Source organism: Raphanus sativus, chromosome 9 (genome assembly GCF_000801105.2).
Source record: "Raphanus sativus cultivar WK10039 chromosome 9, ASM80110v3, whole genome shotgun sequence".
Taxonomy (NCBI): domain Eukaryota; kingdom Viridiplantae; phylum Streptophyta; class Magnoliopsida; order Brassicales; family Brassicaceae; genus Raphanus; species Raphanus sativus.
Genome location: NC_079519.1, coordinates 6932182 through 6944624, shown reverse-complemented (window position 1 = coordinate 6944624; position 12443 = coordinate 6932182). Strand labels below are relative to the sequence as shown.

General features: G+C 38.1%; 3 protein-coding genes across 6 annotated transcripts; 2 read left to right on the top strand and 1 right to left on the bottom strand.

Annotated features, from left to right (window-relative positions):
- Positions 1-148: 148 nt before the first annotated feature.
- LOC108825534 (2-methoxy-6-polyprenyl-1,4-benzoquinol methylase, mitochondrial) lies at positions 149-2944 on the bottom strand. 3 transcript variants are annotated; one of them, XM_018598838.2, is made up of 9 exons: positions 2685-2944; positions 1873-1986; positions 1646-1772; positions 1512-1573; positions 1266-1421; positions 1027-1171; positions 863-934; positions 647-755; positions 149-356 (listed from the first exon to the last, which is right to left on the bottom strand). In XM_018598838.2, exons 2-9 carry the CDS (start codon positions 1970-1972, stop codon positions 255-257), a joined length of 873 nt encoding a protein of 290 aa, XP_018454340.2. In that variant the 5' UTR covers positions 1973-1986; positions 2685-2944; the 3' UTR covers positions 149-254. The 3 variants fall into 3 exon arrangements, with proteins under 3 accessions (XP_018454340.2, XP_018454339.2, XP_018454341.2); XM_018598837.2 differs by lacking the exon at positions 2685-2944 and adding an exon at positions 2227-2361; XM_018598839.2 differs by lacking the exon at positions 2685-2944 and adding an exon at positions 2117-2271.
- Positions 2440-8814, top strand: LOC108825523 (villin-5). Its single transcript, XM_056993562.1, has 24 exons — positions 2440-2747; positions 3058-3107; positions 3643-3737; positions 3822-3921; positions 4008-4076; positions 4160-4396; positions 4469-4646; positions 4722-4854; positions 4941-5103; positions 5189-5336; positions 5422-5531; positions 5634-5789; positions 5865-5933; positions 6008-6076; positions 6163-6300; positions 6386-6514; positions 6615-6762; positions 6913-6923; positions 7018-7158; positions 7235-7360; positions 7448-7513; positions 7590-7938; positions 8030-8229; positions 8313-8814. Exons 3-24 carry the CDS (start codon positions 3682-3684, stop codon positions 8424-8426), a joined length of 2910 nt encoding a protein of 969 aa, XP_056849542.1. The 5' UTR covers positions 2440-2747; positions 3058-3107; positions 3643-3681; the 3' UTR covers positions 8427-8814.
- A 117-nt stretch (positions 8815-8931) lies between these two features.
- LOC108825530 (putative glucose-6-phosphate 1-epimerase) lies at positions 8932-11823 on the top strand. 2 transcript variants are annotated; one of them, XR_001945264.2, is made up of 9 exons: positions 8932-9206; positions 9487-9561; positions 9944-10000; positions 10097-10257; positions 10336-10476; positions 10650-10752; positions 10844-10943; positions 11030-11298; positions 11527-11823. XR_001945264.2 is itself a non-coding variant. In XM_018598832.2 (8 exons), the coding sequence occupies exons 1-8, from the start codon at positions 9114-9116 to the stop codon at positions 11236-11238; spliced, it is 939 nt and encodes a 312-aa protein (XP_018454334.1). In that variant the 5' UTR covers positions 8932-9113; the 3' UTR covers positions 11239-11478. The 2 variants fall into 2 exon arrangements, 1 of the variants encoding a protein (XP_018454334.1); XM_018598832.2 differs by lacking the exon at positions 11527-11823 and having other exon boundaries at positions 11030-11478.
- Positions 11824-12443: the final 620 nt, after the last annotated feature.

Below are 12443 nucleotides of genomic sequence, written 5' to 3'. Positions count from 1 at the left end.
TGTGTTTTGTTAACTTTTTTGTTCACCCAACTTTTTGATCTTCACATCACACACTTTCTAAGCCAGAAGTTTCATGTGATTTAATAATATGAGATTGTTTCCAAATTACGTGTTTAGTTGTAATTAAATTTGAAAAGTAATCGAACAGTTAAGAAGCAAATTCACACTCTTGGACAGAGCTTTATTTTTTAGGTCTGGAAGTTTTACAGTTTGGGAAACAGATAAAATGCAGAAGGAAAAAAGAAAGAGAGAGATCAGAGCTTAATGGCAGAGTGAATGGCGACAACGCCACCAACAAGGTTCTCGTACTCGACCTTCTCAAATCCTACGTCTGCTATCATCGTTGCAAATTTCTCCTGCATTTAGTTTCATTCCATTACAAACATGCTTTCTACTTTAAAAATGGTCCTTACATCCCAACAAACCAACATATGGTGTTCATATAACCTTTCAGCTATCAAAATTGCAACGCCTATCTTCTTACATGATCCTATCACAACCTTCAACTAAAGATTGATCATGGCATGTTTTTACTACTAATGTTTTTCAAGAAACCCACTAGTTAAAAAACATCATGATGGCTACATCATTTTATCTAAATCTTCCAAACCATTCAAGCAAATCAAAACGTTTGAATATTTCGAACCTGAGGGGGAAACCGACGAACACTCTCAACCAGGTACTGGTAAGAGTCCCGGTCACCGGCAATTAGTTCCCCTAAGTTTGGAATGACCTTGAATGAATACAAATCGTATCTACAAAAAAGGTAACAAAGTGGGACTATCAACGAAACCAAAAAAAACAAAAAGAACTTGTGGACTTTGCTTTCCAAAGCAAATGTATAGTAATCAACAAAACTTACACATCTTTGAAGATCGGAATGTCAACATGGCTGAGCTCAAGGCACAAGAATCTTCCTCCCCGTTTTAGTACCCTGAGAGAGTTGAAGAGTTTTATACGATTTATGCATAACCCACTGATATCAACAAGACCAATGAACCCAAGATGGTGTAGATATTTGTATACCTATAAGCCTCCGCGAGAGCCTTTTCGATGTGTGTGACATTCCTTATCCCAAATGCAATAGTGTATCCATCCATTGAGTTGTCATCGAAACTCAAGGCCTCTGCATCTCCTTCCACCCATACGAGTGACTTGTTATCGCTTAGCCCTATTCAAGAGAGTAAAGAAAGCCTGAGCTCACACATACAACAAAGAAAAAAAGGTTAAAAATTTGAAGGACAAACAAACATGTGGTGTCTCACCTCTCTCGGCAGCGCGTTGTTTCCCAACGTTTAACATGTTGGGATTAATATCACATACGTATATCTGAGTTTCTTCGAGTGATTCCTCATCAACTTTCCGCAATGCTCTTCGTTTCACACTGTTAACCGCATCAAAAATCCTAAACGCAACATCACCTGCACATTAATAAACAAGCTTTTTAAAAACAATAGACTAAGAGAATAAAACATTTTCAACTATAGGAGTAATTAATTATATGGAGTAACCCGTTCCACCGGCAACATCAAGATGCTTCATCCCAGTAAATGGACTCAGCTTCCCAACGAGTCTGAAATCACAAGAACAAATAACTAACACGAGTAAAGTCAAAACAGTTGCGAGGTAAAAAAGAAACACTAACCTTTCCTTCCAAAGCCTATGCAAGCCACCGCTCATGACATCATTCATGATATCATAACTGGAAGCAACATTGGTGAAAACGTTCCCAACCAACTTGCTCTTCTCCTCTTCCTTTACTTCTTGAAACCCTGAAAATCAAAAAAAAAAACATGTGAAGGTTAAACTCACATTTGTAAAAACCCAAAGAGAGAAAAAGGATGTTTGTTTTTTTTTTGTTGAGAGTGATACCGAAACTTGTGGCGTGAGAATGAAGAAGGGAAGCAAGAGAAGAGGAACGGTAAGTCAATAATCTGCTCCCAAACCTCCTGCTTATCGATCGAAATGCCATTAGCTTCTATGTTCCTGCAACAAATCCAACAGTTTTGATGATGAGACAGACCACTTCACCTATCAAAATCTTAAATACATAGGAGAAGAATAATTGCAAAATATCAGTTGTGAAAAACTGAAACAAAGAACATAACCGACACACCTGGAAAGAAACCAAAACCCTATTATTGAAAAATCTATCAAGCTCGACGAAGAAAGAACAATGGGGAATAATCTAGTTTAAGAAAACTCTGAAAATTTCGTCTAACTCACAGCTCCGACGAGATCGAGTCTTGTGTTGCCGTCACCGGACCAAAGCTCAACCGGCGAGTTACTCTTAAGGAGTAAGTATTGTGCTTCTAGGCCCATCGTATTTTGGTCCCGGCCCATATAACTTAATTTCCCTTAACCGGCCAATTAAAGAAAATAATTGATTGATAATTTTTTTTTTTTTTTTTTTTTTTCTCAACGATTGATAATTAATAGAAGATGAACCAAAAGATGAGGGCAACAACACTAAAATTCGAAAAGATTCGATCATTCGAGTGAAACTGGGTAGAAAATCAATGCTGACTTCGCGAGGAAGGGGAAGGAATGAAAACATGGTTTTATTACTATTTGCGCCGTCGCCGCGTGAATGCATCACTGCCACCGGTCAAGGCTCTACGGTCATTGGGGAAATCGATCGACCATCGCTGGGGAAGAAGAAGAAGAGAGAAAGAGAAACTGACCTTGCGATTGCAACTGAGGTTAATTTGCGGCGAGGAGACCAGTGAAAGCGGCGAACCCGTTAGTTAAAGTGCATTCACCTTTTGTCCGATAGATAACTTTACTTTGAATCTAAAACAAAAAAAAAACTTTACTTCTCTTTCGCTAGTCTACAAATGTAATTTATTTTTGAGCTTTTTAGTCTACTAATTAAAAGATGACTAATTAATAATTGGTTTGAACATTTCATTTTGTTTTTTGTTTTTGCCAAGTGACTCAATCCTATCTCTCCATTTTTTTTATTAATGTGTAAAACCCGAAATAGCGGGAAGACTCTCCACAAAATTCGTTTTTTCTTTTTTTAATTTTCACATTTTTCTTTTTCTCCCTTTACAGAATTTTAGAAGGATGCCACCCAGTTCTTGACAAAACTCTGTAAAACAAAGGTATTCCCTTTGTAATAATTCCTGCTTTTCATTTTGTTCTTGTTTTAGATAAGTAATCGTAATCCATGTGACAACACAATTAAACTGATCTAATAATCTTACCATTATGCATGAACTTTATTATCGTCCTTATCGTTTTTTTTTCGGGTTTAATGCATGTGGGATCGATCGCTTCCTGACCAATCATTTTGTCTTACGAATATGAATATCGATCTCTGACATGAATCTACATTTGCTGCTTCCTTTTCCTTCTCTTGCTATCGAATATCATCATCTGTTATTGTGGCTTTTGTCTTTAAACGATCATGCTATCTTGTTTTGGTTGAGTAGATATGGTTGAGAATGTTTGGTGTTTCACAAAAAAACATGAATCAATAGAAGCTTTCGAGTCTCAGATTACAATGCTTGTTGTCACAGCCCTTCTAGTACCAACTATCAAACTCCCTCTGCACGATTCAATAGACTTCTCCGGTATCCAGAAGAACCTCTTTTTCCCTTTCTGCTCCCAGTTCATAGTCGTTCTTTATCTTTGCAGGTTGAGAGTTTAAAGCTTTTGCAAAAGAAAATAACCAGAATGACGTTTTCCATGAGAGATTTAGATCAGGCTCTCCAAGGATGTGGCCAAAAATCGTAACCTTCTCTCACTCTTTAAATGCTTTTCTTTTTTTAATTTTGCTCCTTCCTGTATTGCTATTAAATCATCTGCATATACAGTGGGCTTGAAATATGGCGCATCGAAGACTTAAAACCTGTCGCTGTTCCAAAAGAGTCTCATGGTAAATTTTTCACCGGGGATTCCTATATTGTCTTAAAGGTTGGTAGTCTTTCTTGTTTATATCTCTGCTTGACGAGACATAGTTCCTGATAGTGTGTCTAAAACCTTTTTGTATATACTGCCAGACTACAGCGTCAAGAAGCGGTTCCCTGCATCATGATATTCACTACTGGCTCGGTAAAGATTCCAGTCAGGTAACAATATCTTCATATTTCCCCTTCTTTTTTATCGTATTCTTCAACGAATAAGAATAATGGTGGTGTGTTGGTTAAAACAGGACGAAGCTGGTTCTGTTGCTGTTATGACAGTTGAGTTAGATTCAGCTTTAGGTGGACGTGCTGTTCAGTATCGAGAAGTGCAAGGTCAAGAGACCGAGAAGTTCCTTTCCTACTTCAAACCTTGCATAATACCTCAGGAAGGTGGCTTCGCTTCCGGGTTCAACCACGTAAAGCCCGAGGAGCATCAGACGCGTCTTTATATCTGCAAAGGCAAACATGTTGTCCGTGTGAAAGAGGCAAGTCATTTAACAATGCCTTTTTTACTCAGCTGGTCTCTATGTTTCATCTTGGTTTTCATTCATCTATAGGTGCCGTTTGCTCGGTCTACTCTCAACCACGACGACGTTTTCATTCTTGATACAGAGTCTAAAATTTTCCAGTTCAGTGGTTCCAAATCGAGTATTCAGGAAAGAGCAAAAGCTCTTGAGGTTGTTCAGTACATTAAAGACACTTACCATGATGGAAAGTGCGAGATTGCAGCTGTTGGTAATTGAACTAAACTGTCCAAAAGCCATGGTGGCTAACTTTATTAAGTTTATAATGTGGTCTCCTTTCTTGTAGAGGATGGGAGGCTGATGGCTGATGCTGAAGCTGGAGAGTTTTGGGGTTTGTTTGGTGGATTTGCTCCGCTTCCTAAGAAACCAGCAGTCAATGATGACCAAACCGCTGAATCTGACGGGATCAAGCTCTTCAGGTAGAACACCTTTGACCCTTAACACAAGTTGCCTCTTGTAATTGATTACTGTATGTTCTGACGTGAGATATGTTTGGTCTTTCAAGTGTTGAGAAGGGAAAGACAGAACCCATAGAGGCTGAGTCCTTGCAGAAGGAGCTTCTGGACACTAACAAATGTTATATTCTCGATTGTGGTCTTGAATCGTTCGTTTGGAAGGGAAGAGGTACTTCAATCGATCAAAGAAAGAGCGCAAGTCAAGCTGCAGAAGTAAATTTCTTTTCTTGCACCAAAGGAATAGTCTTCTTTTGATGGATTTTGTTATATGTCATATTGTCACTCTTCACTTTTTCAGGAGTTTCTCCCATTGTCTGAACGTCCAAAATCAAACCTGGTTAGTGTGATGGAAGGGTTTGAAACAGTGATGTTCCGATCTAAGTTTGATTCATGGCCGGCTACAAGTACCGTAGCTGAGCCCCAGCAAGGCAGAGGCAAAGTTGCAGGTGTAGTAGACTCACATTGATCTAATTGCTCAAGTAATCTCTCTGATTATGAGATACTAATCTTGTATGTTGGTTCTTTCACTAGCTCTTTTGCAACGGCAAGGAGTTAACGTTCAAGGCCTGGTCAAGACTTCTTCTTCTTCTTCTTCTAAAGACGAACCTAAACCATACATTGATGCCACAGGAAATCTCCAGGTAGTGACTTTATCTTTGTTGACGCAGGCGTTGATGTGTTCGAATAAGTGAACATAACCATTACATAGTCATTTGATTGTTAACTATGATTTTTTTTTTCAGGTCTGGCGAATCAATGGTGAGGAAAAGATCTCTCTCGAAGCAGCAGAGCAATCCAAGTTCTACAGCGGAGACTGTTACATATTTCAGTACTCATATCCAGGAGAAGACAGAGAGGAACATCTAGTGGGTACTTGGTTTGGAAAGCAAAGCGTTGAGGTATATTTCATCACATATACATACATATAAAGCTTCTTTCTCTCTATATGTGCTCACTGATGATGATATGTATAGGAAGACAGAGCATCTGCTATTTCCATTGCAAGTAAGATGGTTGAATTCATGAAGTTTATGCCGGCTCAGGTGCTTCTTCCCGTTATAGATTCTAAAGCCAATATACACTTCGGACAGGAGTTTATTAGTCTTAATCTGTGCAGGCTCGCATTTACGAAGGAAAAGAACCGATACAATTCTTCGTGATCATGCAAAGCTTCATCACATTTAAGGTAACATCTAAGTTTTTCCTTTGTTAGTTTTGAAAGTGATCTTTTATGGCAAATCTCTACGAAAAAATGGTTTATCTTTGTCGCAGGGTGGTTTAAGTGATGCTTTCAAGAAGTACGTAACAGAGAACGAAGTCCCTGATACTACTTACGATGCAGCAGGTGTTGCGTTGTTTAGGGTTCAAGGTTCTGGACCAGAGAACATGCAAGCCATACAGATAGAAGCGGTACGTGTACTTAAAACCATAATCAAGCAGCTTTCTTGTTCATAAGTGTAAGACAGATAACTCAACTATTATCTGGCTCCAACAGGTTTCAACAGGGCTAAACTCTTCGCATTGTTATATACTACATGGTGACTCTACTGTTTTCACTTGGTGTGGCAATCTAACTTCCTCGGATGATAAAGAACTCATGGAGAGAATGTTGGATCTGATCAAGGTAATATTGAGCTTTGTTTCTGCATTTGAAAGTTTACCTCCTCAGATCTCACATATGGTTGAACCTCTGGTTCTTGTCCTTTTTATTTATTTTAATACAGCCAAATGAACACACGAAGGCACAAAAGGAAGGTTCAGAGTGTGAACAGTTTTGGGAATTATTAGGAGGGAAATCAGAATATCCGAGCCAGAAGATCAAAAAGGATGGAGAGAGTGATCCTCATCTCTTCTCTTGCACATTCTCAAACGGTAAAAACCATTTTGGCAACATATGTTCCACGAATTTCACTTTTTTTTTTTTCTAAATCCAAGAACTGATATAAACTCTTATCTGCATTTCATTCTCTGGTGGGGTTTGTTCTCCCTTGATCATCTCATGGATGTTGCTCATCTTACCAGAAAATCTAAAGGTAACTTATGTTTTTCATTATTATAAGCCATGTTCATGTTATCATCCCACATCTAACAAGGCTATTATTTTCTTTCATTTTTATCCGCATATAGGTAACAGAGATCTTCAGCTTCACTCAAGATGATTTGATGACTGAAGATATCTTCATTCTGGATTGTCACACTGAGATCTTTGTCTGGGTCGGGCAACAAGTTGACCCCAAGAAGAAACCACAAGTTTTAAACATTGGAGAGGTACTTAACATTCATTCTACTATTATTAACGTACCAAAACTACAAAAGTGTTCTTATGAATCCTCTGCCTCAACAGAAATTCCTTAAGCACGATTTTCTTCTTGAGAATCTAGCAAGCGAGACACCGATATACATTGTAACTGAAGGAACCGAACCTCCATTTTTTACTCGGTTCTTCACCTGGGACTCTTCTAAATCTGCAGTAAGTGACTTCTCTCTCTCTCTCTCCCTCTCTCTGTACACTTGCCCCATGTTCGCTCCCTGGAATCTAACTCTACACTTGGTTCAGATGCATGGAAACTCTTTCCAGAAAAAGCTTGCAGTCCTAACAAACAAAGGAAAGCCGCTTCTAGATGTAAAAACCTTAACCTCATTTGGTTACATTTCTGAACTTCTGGCTTATATGTTGAGTCTTTTTTTTTTGCTGTCAGAAACCTAAAAGGAGAGTACCAGTGTATAGTAGCCGATCCAGCGTTCCAGACAAATCGCAGCCGCGGTCAAGAAGTATGACGTCTAGTCCAGACAGAGCTCGTGTGAGGGGACGATCTCCAGCTTTCAACGCCCTTGCTGCAAACTTTGAGAAATTAGGCACAAGAAACCAATCAACTCCACCACCTATGGTTAGCCCATTGGTCCGGAAGCTTTACCCGAAATCTCATGCACCAGACCTCAGAAAGCTCGCCCCCAAATCCGCAGCTTTTGCTGCCCGCACAGCTCTTTTCGAGAAATTTAGGCCTACTCCTCAAGAAGCACCTACTACTACCCCCAGTTCATCTGAAGGTGCGCAGTCACATTTAAACACCCCCCAAAACCATCGATATGGTTAGAAAAGTTGAGCTTACCCTTGTTTGATCTTTTTTGATGCATGAAGAAGCTACAAACGAAGCAGAGGCACCAAAGCCGGCGACAGCAGAGACGACAGAGGAAGAATCAATGAACAACATTCATGAAGATTCAAAAGAAGAAGAAGAAGCAGAAGAAGAAGACAGCAACCTGCCTACTTTCCCATACGAACGCCTCAAAACGGACTCAGAGGATCCTGCTCCAGATATCGACCTCGCTAGAAGAGAGGTCAGCTTTCTTCTTCTTCAAAAACACTATTGTTATAAGATTGTGGTTTTGTGTCCTAATGAAGAGAGCTTCTGTTTCCCCAGGCATACATGAGTGCAGGAGAGTTCAAGGAGAAACTTGAAATGACAAAGAAAGAGTTTTATAAACTGCCAAAGTGGAAACAAAACAAGCTTAAAATGGCTGTTCAATTATTCTGAACAAACTCTTCCCCTCAGCTGATCCTTTTCTCGGAATCTGAACCTATTTGATAGATGAGAAGAGCAGGTTCAACTGAGGAGTCAGATTGTGATGCAATGATGGATCAAGAGGAACCCAGTTTAGTATAGTGGTTATGCTAGACTTGATCTTTCTTCCTTTTTCGACTTTGGAGTTGAAGAAACACTACTCAAAGAGAGGGCTATCATACATTTTATCTTCCTTCACCTTTTGAGCTTGCTTTACAAATAATCAAATTATAACATTTTTGTCATTACAGAAGATGGATGATACTTAGGATTCTTGTGTGTTATTATTATCTCACGGATCTGTGTGGCTGTAGATTTTGCATTCCCTAGACTTGACAATTCAACCTATCTTCTTCAGTAATCCTCATTAATCCATCGCATGTTTTTAATTTCTTTGATTTATGTTATAAACTAAAAGTATTAAAACGGAGTAAAAGCTAAAATAAATATAAAAGCATTACAGAGGCATAATAAGAGAGAGAGAGAGATGCGGTTCGAACAAAAAACGGCAAAAAAGGTTTAGAGGTTACCTTTTTCACTCTTTAGCGTGAAGGAAGGATATCAGTGAAGAAGATTTTCTTTTATTTTATTTTACAAAAAGGGACTGAGAGAATAAGAAGGGTAGAGGAGATCTTGTTTTTTGATTCTGGTAAAATATCGATGGCGACGAAGCATCCTTGTTTTGAGCTCGCCAAAGGTATCAATGGCCTCGACAAAATCGTCCTCCGCGAGTCTCGTAACCGCTCCGCCGAGGTCCTTTTTCACTCTCTGTAACTGATCACCCTCGCCGATACTGATCTGAAATCTTTTGTTTTTGCTTTGCTTGTGATCGCTGTTCTTCTAGCTTGATTGCGATTGTGAATCTCATCCCTAGTGATTTGAAATAGATCTGTGGATTTATCTCTCACTCAAAAAGTAGTTTCTAGTCTATGAGAATCCATGGATCTGGTATCTTACGAAGATGTAATTGATCAATTCCGAGTGATTGATCTCATCAGTTAATGATTATTCCTTGTGACATAAATAAATGTAGGTATACTTGTATGGTGGTCATGTGACTTCTTGGAAGAATGAAAACGGAGAAGAGTTACTTTACCTCAGCAGCAAGGTTATACATACCATCTTCCATCTGATTTACATTGAAAAAAAAGCTTCAAACTCCTTTAGAAACATACTAAGGGCTCTATATACTGTTCACTTTTTAGTTGAATCTGTGGAGAGAATAAGAATAATGCCTTAACAAGTTGATATTGGATGCTAAACATTTACCATTAGATGTTTCCTCTTTCTTGGTTGGATCTGTGGATTCTTTTACTTCATGTTTAGTTTAATTTCCCCAAGAGAAGCATGTGAAAGAATAGAGGACATTTGATTTTGCAGTCTAGTAATTTTTTTCTCATACTAGAGTAGTTTGTTTTTGCCTCGTTTAGTGAGTGTATGAGCTTCAAGCAATAGAGCTCTGAGACCATTGTGCTATGCGTTTTGTGCAGGCTATATTCAAGCCTCCTAAACCAATCCGTGGAGGGATTCCTCTTTGCTTTCCTCAAGTATGTGTTTATATATTTCTTCCTTCTGTTTGTTCCATTTTACTATTGAATGTGCTCATGGAAATTCTCTTCTTCTTTTTTCTTTTGTACGTGCAGTTCAGTAACCTTGGTACACTCGAATCACATGGATTCGCTAGAAACAGGATCTGGGAAGTTGATGCTACCCCACCTCCTTTGCCTACGAACTCTTCTTCTAATGCTTTCGTTGACCTCATCCTCAGGCCAACTGAAGACGATCTTAAGACATGGCCTTACAAGTAAGATTCTTAGAACGTATTAAACTAGAAAGGTCTACATTGAATATGGGTCTTCATCTCCGTGTATCCATTTTTCAGTTTTGAGTTCCGGATGAGGGTGAACTTGGGATCTGAAGGAGAATTGACACTGACATCTCGTATCAGGAACACCAACGCTGATGGAAAGCCGTTTACATTCACATTTGCTTATCACACCTATTTCTCCGTCTCGGACATCAGGTAATCTCATTGCTGCATTCATGTATTTTTCATGCCAACTTTGGTTGCGATTTTACTGGTCGTTTTTGAAGGCCTCGATCTCTAATGTGTTTTGTTTTTAAAGTATGGAGTTTATATTGTGTTAAACCTCTACATCTATAAACATTGACATGCATCGGTTCGTTTGTGTTCAGTGAAGTAAGGGTTGAAGGGTTGGAGACGCTGGATTATCTAGACAACTTAAAGAACAGAGAACGTTTTACGGAGCAAGGTGATGCTATTACTTTTGAATCCGAAGTAAGTTTGCGAAATCCAATCTCGCCCTTCTTCTCAATTATTTGTGTCATCACTTAGAAAAAAATAAACTTGACACTTGTTTGAAAACTAGATTGACAAGATTTACCTAAGCACTCCTACAAAGATTGCTATTTTGGACCACGAGAAAAAGAGGACTTTCGTTGTACGCAAGGACGGGCTTGCTGATGCAGGTAAAACCTAAAACCCTGTTGCTGTTTTTTTATCAGAATCCTAGTTTGGTATTACTAATTACACCATTCGTATTCATGTGGTCAAGTGGTGTGGAATCCTTGGGATAAGAAGTCAAAGTCGATATCGGACTTGGGAGATGAAGACTATAAGCATATGTTATGTGTTGAAGCTGCAGCTGTGGAAAGACCGATCACATTAAAACCAGGTGAAGAATGGAAAGGAAGACTCGAGCTCTCTGCGGTTCCATCTAGTTACTCCAGTGGACAGCTTGACCCCAAGAAAGTCCTCCAATGAATCTTTCAAACTTCAAAAAAATATCACCTTTTCTCCTCTCTTTTTCTTATTTGATTGCAGGTAGCTTCAAAATATATACTCTTTCCTGTTTTATATCTGTTTCATGAACACTTGTGTGTGTTCCAAACGTCAAAACATACAAAATCTTTTCGTTTATATTGGTAAAACATGATAGGGGGTCTTTCCTTTGATTTAGATACTCTGTTATTTTGTTATGAGAAATATTTTGATTTTGTGGTATCTGTTATTTATTTTAAATGATAAAAAATTTGCATTTGGTTTGTGCAGTACTTTGAAGAAACGAGTGAAGGAAGGCGTGAAGATGATATGGTGTTTTGGTTTTCGCAATGAATAAATAAATTTCTTTTAAGTGCATTATAATAGTATTTTACCGTTAAGAATCAAATCATACATCTTTGTTGATTAGTTTTTGCCAATTGGAGAGATTTTCTTTTTTTTTGCTTATATACATTAGGTGTAGTTGACCAGTCAGTGCTTGTGTCTCGCTTTTGTCCGATCAGGTCCAAAGGTATTTCGATCTTGTAAAATATTTTGATAAAAATGAATATCAAATCGAAAGAATCATACTACAACTCCCAAAATCTAGTGCTGCTTTTTAGAGTATGATTATGGTGTGTTAGTTGGATAGTTAACGTCTTTGTCCATGAGTTCAAAATGATATCAACTGAGCAGTAACTTCTAAATTAACACTACTAATTTCTTATAGTTACAAACGTTATGGTTTGATATGGACATCAATTATTGAACTGCCGTAATAATTGTTAAGTAACTCGAGATCTCAACAAGTACAAGATAAACCATCGTGGGGAAATACCGTTTCTCCGAAGATATCAAACCATCGTGGGGAAATTTAACAAAGATACTGTTCTGTGAAAACGAAAACTCGGAATAAAAATTTATCTCCGGAAAGGAAAAAGAAAAAAGAAAACAAATAAGGCATTTTTTGGATCCACACGAGATTACATCTGGCTCGAACATCAAGAGATTCCATAGCTTTTGCATTAAACTATTTTTATACAGATTATTATTATTATTATTATTATTATTATTATTATTATTATTATTATTTTTATTATTATTATTATTATTGGTGTTTTGTCGTTAATGCTTTTCATTGGTTACATAGTCATATTCTGAATAGTCATATTCTGAATCTGATTCATTGTATGTGGGAGCTGAGGTTG

Bases quoted from the DNA above. Each gene is read 5' to 3' on its own strand.
- LOC108825534 (XM_018598838.2), bottom strand. From the start codon at position 1,972: ATGGCATTTCGATCGATAAGCAGGAGGTTTGGGAGCAGATTATTGACT. The intron at 935-1,026 runs GTATACAAATAT...CAACTCTCTCAG, and splicing joins GCTCTCGCGGAGGCTTATAG to GGTACTAAAACGGGGAGGAA. The intron at 756-862 runs GTAAGTTTTGTT...CCTTTTTTGTAG, and splicing joins ATTCCGATCTTCAAAGATGT to ATACGATTTGTATTCATTCA.
- LOC108825523 (XM_056993562.1), top strand. From the start codon at position 3,682: ATGACGTTTTCCATGAGAGATTTAGATCAGGCTCTCCAAGGATGTGGC. The intron at 5,934-6,007 runs GTGCTTCTTCCC...TAATCTGTGCAG, and splicing joins TGAAGTTTATGCCGGCTCAG to GCTCGCATTTACGAAGGAAA. The intron at 8,230-8,312 runs GTCAGCTTTCTT...CTGTTTCCCCAG, and splicing joins TCGACCTCGCTAGAAGAGAG to GCATACATGAGTGCAGGAGA.
- LOC108825530 (XM_018598832.2), top strand. From the start codon at position 9,114: ATGGCGACGAAGCATCCTTGTTTTGAGCTCGCCAAAGGTATCAATGGC. The intron at 10,001-10,096 runs GTATGTGTTTAT...TTGTACGTGCAG, and splicing joins TTCCTCTTTGCTTTCCTCAA to TTCAGTAACCTTGGTACACT. The intron at 10,944-11,029 runs GTAAAACCTAAA...CATGTGGTCAAG, and splicing joins GGACGGGCTTGCTGATGCAG to TGGTGTGGAATCCTTGGGAT.